This window comes from Oncorhynchus gorbuscha, linkage group LG14 (genome assembly GCF_021184085.1).
Source record: "Oncorhynchus gorbuscha isolate QuinsamMale2020 ecotype Even-year linkage group LG14, OgorEven_v1.0, whole genome shotgun sequence".
Lineage (NCBI taxonomy): Eukaryota > Metazoa > Chordata > Actinopteri > Salmoniformes > Salmonidae > Oncorhynchus > Oncorhynchus gorbuscha.
Window position 1 is genome coordinate 7613960 of NC_060186.1, and position 17740 is coordinate 7631699.

At 49.6% G+C, this 17740-nt stretch overlaps 1 protein-coding gene across 1 annotated transcript in view; it reads right to left on the bottom strand.

Annotated features, from left to right (window-relative positions):
• LOC123994358 (adiponectin receptor protein 2-like) overlaps positions 1-17740 on the bottom strand; it is an 87592-nt gene that overhangs the window by 10897 nt on the left and 58955 nt on the right. Inside the window, exons 3-6 of the mRNA XM_046296864.1 lie at positions 9902-10084; positions 7380-7551; positions 1461-1647; positions 916-1091 (exon numbers count right to left, since the gene is read on the bottom strand). Coding sequence (XP_046152820.1) covers positions 916-1091; positions 1461-1647; positions 7380-7551; positions 9902-10084 — 718 coding nt within the window. The remainder of the gene's footprint in view (positions 1-915; positions 1092-1460; positions 1648-7379; positions 7552-9901; positions 10085-17740) is intronic.

The window sequence follows — 17740 nt, forward strand, 5'->3', positions numbered from 1 at the left end:
CCTGCCTGGCAGCCACCTCGTCTTAACAGACACTGGGTCCCTGAGTCTGGCACCAGGCCGCTGGACCTAACGACCCCATAAACGTCACAGAGGACTGATGAGCACCAGTTTAACGGGCTCCATAAAACACACAGAGGAGGGAGAAGGTCTGTGTGGGGGGAGGGGAGGGGAGGAAGAGAGGGAGAGAGTCTGTGAGAGGGAGAGAGTTTCTGTGTGGGGAGGGGAGGAAGAGAGGGAGAGAGTCTGTGTGGGGGAGGGGAGGAAGAGAGGGAGAGGGTATGTGTGGGGGAGGGGAGGAAGAGGGAGAGGGTATGTGTGGGGGAGGGGAGGAAGAGGGGGAGAGTCTGTGTGGGGGAGGGAGGAAGAGGGGGGAGGAGGGAGAGGGTCTGTGTGGAGGAGTCCAGGGAGGAAGAGGGAGGAGGGAGAGGGTCTGTGTGTGTGTAGGGGGAGGGGAGGAAGAGAGGGAGAGGGTCTGTGTGTCTGTGTGGGGGGAGGGTCTGTGTGTCTGTGTGGGGGAGGGGAGGAAGAGAGGGAAGAGGGAGAGGGTATGTGTGGGAGGAGGAAAGACAGCCAGCTTGAGGGCAGCCTGGCACGTGGAAGGGAGATGAGGAGGAGCAAGAGGGAGGAGATCCCAGTCTTGGCTCATTGTTTTAGGGCCTAGTGAGGCCCTGCTGGGCCCTCTACTGGCAGGAGACCCAGCAGGAGACTGAGGGAGGAGGAGAGAGAGGTGAGGAATTCACCAGAGCTACAGCTAGCTATGTTAATAGAATACTTTGGGCAGGGAGTAGAGACTGATACACAAAACCAAGATGGAAACATAGATGAAACTGAAAGGATCTGAGAAAACATTCATTCACACAGTTTGGATTCCAAAACAAAAAGGGCACATAGACCCAGTGACTGACCTGCTCTGGCCGCGGTACTGTGGCTTAGCGAAGAAGTCACACTGTGAGACGATGATGGCAGAGACTCCTAGTATACAGACTACTACCAGGTAGATTAACCTGGGGTTGGGAGAGCAGTAGAACGAGTAGTAGAGCCATGGAACAAAGGAGCCCATGATCAGGAAGGCTATGCCAGAGTAGTCCAGTCTGGAGAGAGACAGACAGATGAATGATCTGGATCAGAGAAACTAAGTGTTAATCAATCATTCCTTTTCCAAAGTAACGCTTAGGGAACATCTACATTGTGACGTCATGCCAATAAAGCTATTTGAAATATTTGGTTTTATATATATATATATATATATATATAGAGAGAGAGACAGAGAGAGAGACCAAAGGTTAGACCACTGACTAAACATCTGTTCCATCAACTGCTTCAACCAACGGAATAGTCCCAAAAGTGCAAAGACAAAGTCTACCCCCCCAAATCAAGTATTTGGCACTGGTTCTACTATCAACACGTGTGGTGCAGTCAGGAGTCAGGTGCACGAAAGGCAAACGTAACCAAGGTCTTACTTGGAGAAGACACGAGAGACGCCCTCAGAGTGGCAGTAGACGGTGTGGAAGAGCCAAGAGAAGGACAGACACAGGATGGCCCCGATGAAGAAGATACCGATCACTATCTTCTCCTGGAACGGGGCAGCAAAGTACATGTTGGAACGAAACATATACATGATGCCCAGGCACAGGAAGAACAGACAGCCTGGAGGAAGGAGAGAGGGAGGGGAGAGAGATGGATGGAGGGAGGGAGGGAAGGGGAGAGAGATGAGATGGAGGGAGGGAGGGAAGGGGAGAGAGATGAGATGGAGGGAGGGAGGGAAGGGGAGAGAGATGAGATGGAGGGAGGGAGGGAAGGGGAGAGAGATGAGATGGAGGGAGGGAGGGAAGGGGAGAGAGATGAGATGGAGGGAGGGAGGGAAGGGGAGAGAGATGAGATGGAGGGAAGGGGAGAGAGATGAGATGGAGGGAGGGAGGGAAGGGGAGAGAGATGAGATGGAGGGAAGGGGAGATGAGATGAGATGGAGGGAAGGGGAGAGAGATGAGATGGAGGGAAGGGGAGAGAGAGAGTCAGTCTGATCTATCAGTTGAATACATACTGAATCCTAGCCAGCTCAACCCTTACTGAGTTTTGTCACAGATAGTATAGATTTATAAAAACATGTCTGATTTTTTAATAATTTGTAGTCTCGCTTGTCAGTGACTGTGGGAAGAGACTAAACGATCTGAGTTGTGATACTAAAAGTGAACACTAGGTGGTAGTGGTGGGTAGAGAACGCACTTTGTTTGTGTGAACATGAGGTGTGATGGGTTCCCGCCCCCCTCGATTCAGTCAGGCTGAGTAACAATATGGGTGTGTCCTCTACAGCTGGACTAGTCCTCTACCAGCCAGAGGGGGGCTGTGTCCTCTACCAGCCAGAGGGGGGGCCTGTGTCCTCTAGTCCAGGGTTTCTCAAACCAGGTCCCGGGGCATGTTTTGGTGTTTAACCAGCATCACACAGCTGATTGAAATAAACAACACATCAAACTGATGATTTGAATCAGCTGTGTGGTGCCAGAGCCAAAACCAAAAGGTTATTTCCGGGGGGAGGGGGTCAGTAATCTGAGTCACACGTAGACGCAACAGATTCACCAGATGAGATAAATACAGTGAGTTACTTCCCTCTGCCAGCCACACTGACCTCAGTGGGTACGTAGACCCCGCCAGGCCTCGGTGGGTACGTAGACCCCGCCAGGCCTCGGTGGGCCGCCACGTAGACCCCGCCAGGCCTCGGTGGGTACGTAGACCCCGCCAGGCCTCGGTGGGTACGTAGACCCCGCCAGGCCTCGGTGGGTACGTAGACCCCGCCAGGCCTCGGTGGGTGGGCGTAGACCCCGCCAGGCCTCCTCAGGTCGGTGGGCCACGTAGACCCCGCCAGGCCTCGGTGGGTACGTAGACCCCGCCAGGCCTCGGTGTGGGCCAGGCCTCGTGGGTAGACCCCGCCAGGCCTCGGTGGGTACGTAGACCCCGCCAGACCTCGGTGGGTACGTAGACCCCGCCAGACCTCGGTGGGTACGTAGACCCCGCCAGACCTCGGTGGGTACGTAGACCCCGCCAGACCTCAGTGGGTACGTAGACCCCGCCAGACCTCAGTGGGTACGTAGACCCCGCCAGACCTCGGTGGGTACGTAGACCCCGCCAGACCTCAGTGGGTACGTAGACCCCGCCAGACCTCAGTGGGTACGTAGACCCCGCCAGACCTCAGTGGGTACGTAGACCCCGCCAGACCTCAGTGGGTACGTAGACCCCGCCAGACCTCAGTGGGTACGTAGACCCCGCCAGACCTCAGTGGGTACGTAGACCCCGCCAGACCTCAGTGGGTACGTAGACCCCGCCAGACCTCAGTGGGTACGTAGACCCCGCCAGACCTCAGTGGGTACGTAGACCCCGCCAGACCTCAGTGGGTACGTAGACCCCGCCAGACCTCAGTGGGTACGTAGACCCCGCCAGACCTCAGTGGGTACGTAGACCCCGCCAGACCTCAGTGGGTACGTAGACCCCGCCAGACCTCAGTGGGTACGTAGACCCCGCCAGACCTCAGTGGGTACGTAGACCCCGCCAGACCTCAGTGGGTACGTAGACCCCGCCAGACCTCAGTGGGTACGTAGACCCCGCCAGACCTCAGTGGGTACGTAGACCCCGCCAGACCTCAGTGGGTACGTAGACCCCGCCAGACCTCAGTGGGTATGTAAACACTGCCAGACCTCAGTGGGTAGACCCTGCCATAACGCCACAACCCCCTGTCCCCATTCTCAAAAGGACAGTGGGCTTCTTTCTGCTTTCAGACAACTGTTGTACTACGGTTTCTACATCTGTCTGTGGTTTCATTGTTATTGTGATTGGGGGCTGGAGTTTTTCCTGACTAATGTGACTGTCATGCAGTCTCATCTCCCTGCTTTCAGATGACAGTAAATATAAACAGATATGAGGAAGAGAGAGAGACTATCTAATGACTCAGACCTGGAGTTTTTCCTGACTAACATAACCAGGGAAAAACTCTGGGTCCAAGAATGTTCTAGGCCTAAAGAGGCCGGGTAAAATCCCAAGGTCAGGCAGAGACTCCTGACCCCTGGCTACAATGATAGGTTGTTGTTGTGCGTGTTCTTTGTTCTGTTGGATGTTCACCAGGACAAAGCTATGGAGGGCTGCCAGCTAAATGGGTCCAACCCGAACCCAATCTAAAATGGTTCCAACCCTAACCCAATCTAAATGGTTCCAACCCTAACCCAGCTAAATGGTTCCAACCCTAACCCAGCTAAATGGTTCCAACCCTAACCCAGCTAAATGGGTCCAACCCTAACCCAATCTAAAATGGGTCCAACCCTAACCCAGCTAAATGGTTCCAACCCTAACCCAATCTAAAATGGTTCCAACCCTAACCCAGCTAAATGGTTCCAACCCTAACCCAATCTAAAATGGGTCCAACCCTAACCCAGCTAAATGGGTCCAACCCTAACCCAATCTAAAATGGGTCCAACCCTAACCCAGCTAAATGGGTCCAACCCTAACCCAGCTAAATGGGTCCAACCCTAACCCAATCTAAATGGGTCCAACCCTAACCCAATCTAAAATGGGTCCAACCCTAACCCAGCTAAATGGGTCCAACCCTAACCCAATCTAAAATGGGTCCAACCCTAACCCAGCTAAATGGGTCCAACCCTAACCCAATCTAAAATGGGTCCAACCCTAACCCAATCTAAAATGGTTCCAACCCTAACCCAGCTAAATGGTTCCAACCCTAACCCAATCTAAAATGGGTCCAACCCTAACCCAGCTAAATGGGTCCAACCCTAACCCAATCTAAATGGGTCCAACCCTAACCCAGCTAAATGGGTCCAACCCTAACCCAATCTAAAATGGGTCCAACCCTAACCCAATCTAAAATGGGTCCAACCCTAACCCAATCTAAATGGGTCCAACCCTAAACTAAATGGGTCCAATCTAAAATGGGTCCAACCCTAACCCAGCTAAATGGTTCCAACCCTAACCCTAAATCTAAAATCTAAATGGGTCCAACCCTAACCCAATCTAAAATGGGTCCAACCCTAACCCAGCTAAATGGGTCCAACACTAACCCAATCTAAAATGGTTCCAACCCTAACCCAATCTAAAATGGGTCCAACCCTAACCCAATCTAAAATGGGTCCAACCCTAACCCAATCTAAAGTGGGTCCAACCCTAACCCAATCTAAAGTGGGTCCAACCCTAACCCAATCTAAAGTGGGTCCAACCCTAACCCAATCTAAAGTGGGTCCAACCCTAACCCAATCTAAAGTGGGTCCAACCCTAACCCAATCTAAAATGGGTCCAACCCTAACCCAATCTAAATGGGTCCAACCCTAACCCAATCTAAATGGGTCCAACCCTAACCCAATCTAAATGGGTCCAACCCTAACCCAATCTAAATGGGTCCAACCCTAACCCAATCTAAAGTGGGTCCAACCCTAACCCAATCTAAATGGGTCCAACCCTAACCCAATCTAAAGTGGGTCCAACCCTAACCCAATCTAAAGTGGGTCCAACCCTAACCCAATCTAAAGTGGGTCCAACCCTAACCCAATCTAAAGTGGGTCCAACCCTAACCCAATCTAAATGGGTCCAACCCTAACCCAATCTAAATGGTTCCAACCCTAACCCAATCTAAATGGTTCCAACCCTAACCCAGCTAAATGGTTCCAACCCTAACCCAGCTAAATGGTTCCAACCCTAACCCAGCTAAATGGTTCCAACCCTAACCCAATCTAAATGGTTCCAACCCTAACCCAATCTAAATGGTTCCAACCCTAACCCAGCTAAATGGTTCCAACCCTAACCCAGCTAAATGGTTCCAACCCTAACCCAGCTAAATGGTTCCAACCCTAACCCAGCTAAATGGTTCCAACCCTAACCCAGCTAAATGGTTCCAACCCTAACCCAGCTAAATGGGTCTATGTGAATACTCAGTTCTCCGTTTACTCAGAGGTCCTGTCCTTATTTAAAGCCCAACGCATCTGCTCTGGAGCGGAAGAGAGTGTGTGTGTGTGTGTGTGTGTGTGCGCATGGTTTGCCCTGTGCTCCCATATTATTCAATCATTTCTGCACGTGTGAGCAGGGACCTCATGTTAGTCTGTGTATTGGCTGGTCCTTAGTCTGACTCTCTGTGTGTGTGTGTGTGTGTGTGTGTGTGTGTGTGTGTGTGTGTGTGTGTGTGTGTGTGTGTGTGTGTGTGTGTGTGTGTGTGTGTGTGTGTGTGTGTGTGTGTGTGTGTGTGTGTGTGTGTGTGTGTGTGTGTGTGTGTGTGTGTGTGTGTGTGTGTGTGTGTGTGTGTGTGTGTGTCGTCTTAAACCCGTCAGGATGCAGCAGAGTGCTCGAGCAGAGCGGGGAACGTTAACACCATTACTAGTGATTAGGGCAGGACGTTCCAACATGGCAGATTAACCATGCTACTCTGTTAAGAGACAACACATAGTATTAAACACTGTTTTATCCTCTGTGTCTGGCTCAGCTGTGCACCTCTACCACCCCACCCCCCCACCCTGTGGGTTTCTAAGGGTGTAGCGTGATCTAATTAGCTGTGGGTTTCTAAGGGTGTACTGTGATCTAATTAGCTGTGGGTTTCTAAGGGTGTAGTGTGATCTAATTAGCTGTGGGTTTCTAAGGGTGTACTGTGATCTAATTAGCTGTGGGTTTCTAAGGGTGTACTGTGATCTAATTAGCTGTGGGTTTCTAAGGGTGTACTGTGATCTAAATAGCTGTGGGTTTCTAAGGGTGTACTGTGATCTAAATAGCTGTGGGTTTCTAAGGGTGTAGTGTGATCTATTTAGCTGTGGGTTTCTAAGGGTGTAGTGTGATCTATTTAGCTGTGGGTTTCTAAGGGAGTAGCGTGATCTAATTAGCTGTGGGTTTCTAAGGGTGTAGCGTGATCTAATTAGCTGTGAGTTCTAATTAGCTGTGAGTTTCTAAGGGTGTAGCGTGATCTAATTAGCTGTGGGTTTCTAAGGGTGTAGTGTGATCTATTTAGCTGTTATATCACTCAAACCAAAGTAAATGTCACCATCAAATGACATTCATTTACTAGCTTTGTTTGAAAAATATATTTCAATTTAAATGCTAGCTTGGTGTGTGTCAGTGATTGTGTCCCCCCCCCCGACCACTCTCTTACCCAGCAGGTGACTAGCTTGGTGTGTGTCAGTGATTGTGTTCCACCCCCACCCCACTCTTACCCAGCAGGTGACTAGCTTGGTGTGTGTCAGTGATTGTGTTCCACCCCCCCCCCACCACTCTCTTACCCAGCAGGTGACTAGCTTGGTGTGTGTCAGTGATTGTGTCCCCCCCCCGACCACTCTCTTACCCAGCAGGTGACTAGCTTGGTGTGTGTCAGTGATTGTGTCCCACCCCCACCCCCACCACTCTCTTACCCAGCAGGTGAGTCCAGATGTTGCCAGTCTCAGTGTGGATCCTGAAGATGCTCTTGAAGCAGGCCCTGAAGGAGGGCATGGGCGGCCGGTGCCCGTGGCGGAGATACTCGTTATCCTTCAGCCACTCAGGCAGCACGTCATGAGGAATGACTCGCCACCGGCCTTCCCACACCTAGGGAGAAGACACAGGGAAGAGGCGCGGAAAAGCACTTCGTTAGGTTTTCCTCCGACGCGGGATTGAACTTGAGTTACAAATAAAATGACACAACCGAGGGGAATAAAAAGAGTGTTCTCTTTCGTGTGTTTCTCTCTCATTTCCATTTGATGTTCAGGGTGAATGAACACCCGGATCATATCTGTGTATGGGGATGATAGAGGAGGGAAATGTGAGGTGTGTGAATGGGGATGATAGAGGAGGGAAATGTGAGGTGTGTGTATGGGGATGATAGAGGAGGGAAATGTGAGGTGTGTGTATGGGGATGATAGAGGAGGGAAATGTGAGGTGTGTGTATGGGGATGATAGAGGAGGGAAATGTGAGGTGTGTGTATGGGGATGATAGAGGAGGGAAATGTGAGGTGTGTGTATGGGGATGACAGAGGAAGGAAATGTGAGGTGTGTGTATAGTGTTGGAGGAGGAGGGAAATGTGAGGTGTGTGTATAGTGTATAGCGCACTACTTTAGTCCAGAGCCCTATTCCCTATATAGTGCACTACTTTAGACCAGAGCCATATTCCCTATATAGTGCACTACTTTAGAACAGAACCCTATTCCCTATATAGTGCACTACTTTAGACCAGAGCCCTATTCCCTATATAGTGCACTACTTTAGACCAGAGCCTATAGGGGTGGGCACAGGAGAGAGAAACAGTTGTTGTTGACTAATTCTGAGTCATCAAGTGATTTATTTCTGTAATTGAAAGCCTTCTGTTCGCCATTTCAGCACAAGTTAGATGTCTGTCTCCATCAACTGAGGGATTGTGAGCAGCGTAAGGTCCATAGCGTAGGTCCATTTCTAGTTGGCCCCCGTTCTAGAGGTTAGGCATCACAGAGTACATATTGCAGGGCCGTGTTCAGTCGGGCACACACACAGCAAAACATTTAGCAACAGACACACACAGCAAAACATTTAGCAACAGACACACACAGCAAAACATTTAGCACCAGACACACACAGCAAAACATTTAGCAACAGACACACACAGCAAAACATTTAGCAACAGACACACACAGCTAAACATTTAGCAACAGACACACACAGCAAAACATTTAGCAACAGACACACACAGCTAAACATTTAGCAACAGACACACACAGCTAAACATTTAGCAACAGACACACACAGCTAAACATTTAGCAACAGACACACACAACTAAACATTTAGCAACAGACACACACAGCAAAACATTTAGCAACAGACACACACAGCTAAACATTTAGCAACAGACACACACAGCTAAACATTTAACAACAGACACACACAGCTAAACATTTAGCAACAGACACACAGCTAAACATTTAGCAAAAGATACATTTGTTCTATTGGATAAGTTACTGTATATAACCTCCCTGTTGCCACATAACCCACTGGGGTGACAGGCTGAATAAACTGGTCTAAATGTCCCCCTCATCAAAAGTGGTGCACTTTACAGAGAAAAGGCTGTACAGAGGGAACCGGTGAAGAGAATGTGAGGGGGAACCGGTGAAGAGAATGTGAGGGGGAACCGGTACAGAGCCAATGTGAGGGGGAACCGGTGCAGAGAATGTGAGGGGGAACCGGTGCAGAGCCAATGTGAGGGGAACCGGTGCAGAGCCAATGTGAGGGGGAACCGGTGCAGAGCCAATGTGAGGGGAACCGGTGCAGAGCCAATGTGAGGGGGAACCGGTGCAGAGCCAATGTGAGGGGAACCGGTGCAGAGTCAATGTGAGGGGGAACCGGTGCAGAGCCAATGTGAGGGGGAACCGGTGCAGAGCCAATGTGAGGGGGGAACCGGTGCAGAGCCAATGTGAGGGGAACCGGTGCAGAGTCAATGTGAGGGGGAACCGGTACAGAGTCAATGTGCAGGGGGAACCGGTACAGAGCCAATGTGAGGGGGAACCGGTGCAGAGTCAATGTGAGGGGGAACCGGTACAGAGTCAATGTGCAGGGGGAACCGGTACAGAGCCAATGTGCAGGGGGAACCGGTACAGAGCCAATGTGAGGGGAACCGGTACAGAGTCAATGTGCAGGGGAACCGGTGCAGAGTCAATGTGGAGGGGGAACCGGTACAGAGTCAATGTGAGGGGGAACCGGTACAGAGTCAATGTGAGGGGGAACCGGTACAGAGTCAATGTGAGGGGGAACCGGTACAGAGTCAATGTGAGGGGGAACCGGTACAGAGTCAATGTGAGGGGAACCGGTACAGAGTCAATGTGAGGGGAACCGGTACAGAGTCAATGTGAGGGGGTACTGGTTAGTCATGTAGTGTATGTCCAAGGTGAGACTTTGGGGGACCAGTGTGTGGGAGTGAGAGAGAGACTGACCTTGTGAACAAACTCCTCCATCTTCTCCATGGCGTGGTGGGCTTGTAGTAGAGGCGTCATGCCCATGAAGCCCTCGTCTGGAGTCTTCAAGTCCTCCTCCCCTGCAGAGGTAGAGTCCATCCCTCCATCTCTCTCCTCCTCCTCTCCATCAGTCGCTTTCTGCAACTCCAGCGCATTGGGTCTCTGAGAACACAAGAACACCCTGTTAGAACAGAACCCCAGTCGGAACAGACCCCCAGTCGGAACAACAGACCTCCCCCCAGTCGGAACAGACCCCCCAGTCGGAACAGACCCCCCAGTCGGAACAGACCCCCCCAGTCGGAACAACAGACCCCCCAGTCGGAACAACAGACCCCCCAGTCGGAACAACAGACCCCCAGTCGGAACAACAGACCCCCAGTCGGAACAACAGACCCCCAGTCGGAACAACAGACCCCCCAGTCGGAACAACAGACCCCCAGTCGGAACAACAGACCCCCAGTCGGAACAACAGACCCCCAGTCGGAACAACAGACTCCCCAGTCGGAACAACAGACTCCCCAGTCGGAACAACAGACTCCCCAGTCGGAACAACAGACTCCCCAGTCAGAACAACAGACTCCCCAGTCAGAACAACAGACTCCCCAGTCAGAACAACAGACCCACCCCCCCCCCCAGATCGATGTTCCACTCAGGGCCCATTGCCCTACAAACTGAATATCAGTTTCTCTCTCACACACACACACAGCTAATTAATAAACCATTGATTGGTGTGACCTGGCTTATGGCAATTTCTATCTGCTTTGAGTTTTCCAACCCCAGACATGCTTTGTATGGTTTAAAGCCATTCTCCCATCCCAACGATGTCCCAATAGCAGCTTATGGGCCCTGCAGTAAACAGGGAATAGGGTACTATTTGGGAAGGAGCCCAGTGTGGCTCACTTCCTAATTAACAACCGTGTGTGTGTGTGTGTGTGTGTGTGTGTGTGTGTGTGTGTGTGTGTGTGTGTGTGTGTGTGTGTGTGTGTGTGTGTGTGTGTGTGTGTGTGTGTGTGTGTGTGAGAGAGAGTGAGACACTCCCTACTACACAGGCAGAAACCAATTACAATAATCAGTGAGGTGATGGGGAGGGGGGGGGGGGCTAAATATGCCAGAGACAGGATGGAAAAGTCATTCATCACACACACCAGCCCCTTCAATTTACTCACACACCATGCAGGCCTGCTACACACACACACACACACACACACACACACACAGGTGGCCTGTACAATGCCAGTCTCCCCTGCCGCCATCAGGCTTGACCTGTTATGTAGCCAGGCCTCCTTCCCTGCCTCCATCAGGCTTGACCTGTTATGTAGCCAGGCCTCCTTCCCTGCCTCCATCAGGCTTGACATGTTATCTAGCCAGGCCTCCTCCCCTGCCTCCATCAGGCTTGACCTGTTATCTAGCCAGGCCTCCTCCCCTGCTGCCATCAGGCTTGACCTGTTATCTAGCCAGGCCTCCTCCCCTGCCTCCATCAGGCTTGACCTGTTATGTAGCCAGGCCTTCTTCCCTGCCAACATCAGGCTTGACCTGTTATCTAGCCAGGCCTTCTTCCCTGCCTCCATCAGGCTTGACCTGTTATCTAGCCAGGCCTTCTTCCCTGCCTCCATCAGGCTTGACCTGTTATCTAGCCAGGCCTTCTTCCCTGCCTCCATCAGGCTTGACCTGTTATCTAGCCAGGCCTCCTTCCCTGCCACCATCAGGCTTGACCTGTTATCTAGCCAGGCCTTCTTCCCTGCCTCCATCAGGCTTGACCTGTTATCTAGCCAGGCCTTCTTCCCTGCCTCCATCAGGCTTGACCTGTTATCTAGCCAGGCCTTCTTCCCTGCCTCCATCAGGCTTGACCTGTTATCTAGCCAGGCCTCCTTCCCTGCCACCATCAGGCTTGACCTGTTATCTAGCCAGGCCTTCTTCCCTGCCTCCATCAGGCTTGACCTGTTATCTAGCCAGGCCTCCTTCCCTGCCACCATCAGGCTTGACCTGTTATCTAGCCAGGCCTTCTTCCCTACTGCCATCAGGCTTGACCTGTTATCTAGCCAGGCCTTCTTCCCTGCTGCCATCAGGCTTGACCTGTTATCTAGCCAGGCCTTCTTCCCTGCCTCCATCAGGCTTGACCTGTTATCTAGCCAGGCCTTCTTCCCTGCCTCCATCAGGCTTGACCTGTTATCTAGCCAGGCCTTCTTCCCTGCCTCCATCAGGCTTGACCTGTTATCTAGCCAGGCCTTCTTCCCTGCCTCCAGGAGCTGACACGCTGTGACACGCTGTGACTGTAGGGGAAGGTCTGTTCTGAATAAATAGTAAGTAGGTTGCAGCAGAACTGGGACAACATGAAAACCCTGTCCTGTAATGATGGGGAACAACAGAGTCCCCACACGTACATACTGTATATTCATATTCGATAGGGGTCTATCCCATGGTACAGCTCAACATACCATCTATCCCATGGTACAGCTCAACATACCATCTATCCCATGGTACAGCTCAACATACCATCTATCCCATGGTACAGCTCAACATATCATCTATCCCATGGTACAGCTCAACATACCATCTATCCCATGGTACAGCTCAACACTCAAAGCAGGGACAACATATCATCTATCCCATGGTACAGCTCAACATACCATCTATCCCATGGTACAGCTCAACATACCATCTATCCCATGGTACAGCTCAACATATCACCTATCCCATGGTACAGCTCAACATATCACCTATCCCATGGTACAGCTCAACATACCATCTATCCCATGGTACAGCTCAACATAACATCTATCCCATGGTACAGCTCAACATAACATCTATCCCATGGTACAGCTCAACATAACATCTATCCCATGGTACAGCTCAACATAACATCTATCCCATGGTACAGCTCAACACTCAAAGCAGGGACAACATATCATCTATCCCATGGTACAGCTCAACATACCATCTATCCCATGGTACAGCTCAACATACTATCTATCCCATGGTACAGCTCAACATATCATCTATCCCATGGTACAGCTCAACACACCATCTATCCCATGGTACAGCTCAACATATCATCTATCCCATGGTACAGCTCAACACACCATCTATCCCATGGTACAGCTCAACACACCATCTATCCCATGGTACAGCTCAACATACCATCTATCCCATGGTACAGCTCAACATATCATCTATCCCATGGTACAGCTCAACATACCATCTATCCCATGGTACAGCTCAACACACCATCTATCCCATGGTACAGCTCAACATATCATCTATCCCATGGTACAGCTCAACATACCATCTATCCCATGGTACAGCTCAACACACCATCTATCCCATGGTACAGCTCAACACACCATCTATCCCATGGTACAGCTCAACACACCATCTATCCCATGGTACAGCTCAACACAAAGCAGGGACAACATATAATTTCTAAAAGAAACAAGGGAAAGGGAGACTCACTAGTGGACTCAGAGAGAACGACAATTTCAGGTGACAAAAAAAAAAGTTTGACCAAGTGACAGAGACAGACAGAGACAGACAGAGACAGACAGAGACAGACAGAGACAGACAGAGACAGACAGAGACAGACAGAGACAGACAGAGACAGACAGAGACAGAATGAGAACAGATTCAATGGGGAAGTGTTACTGAGACAAGGTGCAAATAAGAGTCAGAGAGATAGAAGAGAGCAGGACACAAACAGCACTAGAATACACCACTATAAATGTCGTCTCACACACACACACTACTCCAGTATAGATTTAGTTAGACTACAAGCTGACCCCCCCCCCCCCCACACACACACACACTACTCCAGTATAGATTTAGTTTGACTACAAGCTGACCCCCCCCCCCCCCCACACACACACACTACTCCAGTATAGATTTAGTTAGACTACAAGCTGACCCCCCCCCCCCCACACACACACTACTCCAGTATAGATTTAGTTAGACTACAAGCTGACCCCCCCCCACACACACACTACTCCAGTATAGATTTAGTTTGACTACAAGCTGACCCCCCCCCACACACACACACTACTCCAGTATAGATTTAGTTAGACTACAAGCTGACCCCCCCCCCCACACACACTACTCCAGTATAGATTTAGTTAGACTACAAGCTGACCCCCCCCACACACACACTACTCCAGTATAGATTTAGTTAGACTACAAGCTGACCCCCCCACACACACACTACTCCAGTATAGATTTAGTTAGACTACAAGCTGACCCCCCCCCCCCACACACACACACTACTCCAGTATAGATTTAGTTAGACTACAAGCTGACCCCCCCCCCCCCCCACACACACACTACTCCAGTATAGATTTAGTTAGACTACAAGCTGACCCCCCCCCCCCACACACACACTACTCCAGTATAGATTTAGTTAGACTACAAGCTGACCCCCCCCCCCACACACACTACTCCAGTATAGATTTAGTTAGACTACAAGCTGACCCCCCCCACACACACACTACTCCAGTATAGATTTAGTTAGACTACAAGCTGACCCCCCCCCCACACACACACACTACTCCAGTATAGATTTAGTTAGACTACAAGCTGACCCCCCCCCCCCCACACACACACTACTCCAGTATAGATTTAGTTTGACTACAAGCTGACCCCCCCCCCCCCCCCCCCCACACACACTACTCCAGTATAGATTTAGTTAGACTACAAGCTGACCCCCCCCACACACACACTACTCCAGTATAGATTTAGTTAGACTACAAGCTGACCCCCCCCCCCCACACACACTACACCAGTACTCCAGTATAGATTTAGTTAGACTACAAGCTGACCCCCCCCCCCCCCCCACACACACACTACTCCAGTATAGATTTAGTTAGACTACAAGCTGACCCCCCCCCCCCACACACACTACTCCAGTATAGATTTAGTTAGACTACAAGCTGACCCCCCCCCCCACACACACTACTCCAGTATAGATTTAGTTAGACTACAAGCTGACCCCCCCCCACACACACACTACTCCAGTATAGATTTAGTTAGACTACAAGCTGACCCCCCCCCCACACACACACACACTACTCCAGTATAGATTTAGTTAGACTACAAGCTGACCCCCCCCCCCCACACACACACACTACTCCAGTATAGATTTAGTTAGACTACAAGCTGACCCCCCCACACACACACACTACTCCAGTATAGATTTAGTTAGACTACAAGCTGACCCCCCCCACACACACACTACTCCAGTATAGATTTAGTTAGACTACAAGCTGACCCCCCACACACACACTACTCCAGTATAGATTTAGTTAGACTACAAGCTGACCCCCCCCCCCCACACACACACACTACTCCAGTATAGATTTAGTTAGACTACAAGCTGACCCCCCCCACACACACACTACTCCAGTATAGATTTAGTTAGACTACAAGCTGACCCCCCCCCCCCACACACACACTACTCCAGTATAGATTTAGTTAGACTACAAGCTGACCCCCCTCCCCACACACACACTACTCCAGTATAGATTTAGTTTGACTACAGCTGAACCCCCCCCCCCACACACACTACTCCAGTATAGATTTAGTTTGACTACAAGCTGACCCCCCCCCCACATAAACACTACTCCAGTATAGATTTAGTTTGACTACAAGCTGACCCCCCCCCCCCCACACACACACTACTCCAGTATAGATTTAGTTTGACTACAAGCTGACCCCCTCCCCCACACACACACTACTCCAGTATAGATTTAGTTTGACTACAGCAGAACCCCCCCCCACACACACACTACTCCAGTATAGATTTAGTTAGACTACAAGCTGACCCCCCCACACACACACACTACTCCAGTATAGATTTAGTTTGACTACAGCAGAACCTCCCCCCCCACTACACACTACTCCAGTATAGATTTAGTTTGACTGACAGCAGAACCTCCCCACGGCTTTCTGTCAACGTTAATTCTATTTTCACATCACAGCATTCATGGTCACTAAAAATAGAAGTTGTAGCCATTCACCATTTACACTCTTCACATACAACTGAAGCTTCCAGAGGGTTGATGCAGGGTGCCAAGTCATCTGAAAACAGGAGCATAGAGATGAACAGTGATGCTCAAACTACACTTACTTTATGTAGATAGAGAGAGAGAGAGATGAACAGTGGCACCAGGCTACTATATATAAACAGAGAGAGAGATGAACAGTGGCACCAGGCTACTATATATAAACAGAGAGAGAGAGAGATGAACAGTAGTACCAGGCTACTATATATAAACACAGAGAGAGAGAGATTAACAGTAGTACCAGGCTACTATATATAAACAGAGAGAGAGAGAGAGATGAACAGTAGTACCAGGCTACTATATATAAACAGAGAGAGAGAGAGATGAACAGTAGTACCAGGCTACTATATATAAACACAGAGAGAGAGAGATTAACAGTAGTACCAGGCTACTATATATAAACAGAGAGAGAGATGAACAGTGGCACCAGGCTACTATATATAAACAGAGAGAGAGAGGAACAGTAGTACCAGGCTACTATATATAAACAGAGAGAGAGAGAGAGAGGAACAGTGGCACCAGGCTACTATATATAAACAGAGAGAGAGAGGAACAGTAGTACCAGGCTACTATATATAAACAGAGAGAGAGAGAGATGAACAGTGGCACCAGGCTACTATATATAAACAGAGAGAGAGAGAGGAACAGTAGTACCAGGCTACTATATATAAACAGAGAGAGAGAGATGAACAGTGGCACCAGGCTACTATATATAAACAGAGAGAGAGAGAGATGAACAGTGGCACCAGGCTACTATATATAAACAGAGAGAGAGAGATGAACAGTAGTACCAGGCTACTATATATAAACAGAGAGAGAGAGAGATGAACAGTGGCACCAGGCTACTATATATAAACAGAGAGAGAGAGATGAACAGTGGCACCAGGCTACTATATATAAACAGAGAGAGAGTTGAACAGTGGCACCAGGCTACTATATATAAACAGAGAGAGAGAGAGATGAACAGTAGTACCAGGCTACTATATATAAACAGAGAGAGAGAGATGAACAGTGGCACCAGGCTACTATATATAAACAGAGAGAGAGAGATGAACAGTGGCACCAGGCTACTATATATAAACAGAGAGAGAGTTGAACAGTGGCACCAGGCTACTATATATAAACAGAGAGAGAGAGATGAACAGTGGCACCAGGCTACTATATATAAACAGAGAGAGAGTTGAACAGTGGCACCAGGCTACTATATATAAACAGAGAGAGAGTTGAACAGTGGCACCAGGCTACTATATATAAACAGAGAGAGAGAGATGAACAGTAGCACCAGGCTACTATATATAAACAGAGAGAGAGAGATGAACAGTGGCACCAGGCTACTATATATAAACAGAGAGAGAGAGATGAACAGTGGCACCAGGCTACTATATATAAACAGAGAGAGAGAGAGATGAACAGTGGCACCAGGCTACTATATATAAACAGAGAGAGAGAGATGAACAGTGGCACCAGGCTACTATATATAAACAGAGAGAGAGTTGAACAGTGGCTCCAGGCTACTAAATAGATAATATATATAGAGAGAGAGATGAACAGTGGCACCAGGCTACTATATATAAACAGAGAGAGAGAGATGAACAGTGGCACCAGGCTACTATATATAAACAGAGAGAGAGAGATGAACAGTGGCACCAGGCTACTATATATAAACAGAGAGAGAGATGAACAGTGGCACCAGGCTACTAAATGTAGATAGAGATATATATAGAAGAGAGATGAACAGTAGGCACCAGGCTACTATATATAAACAGAGAGAGAG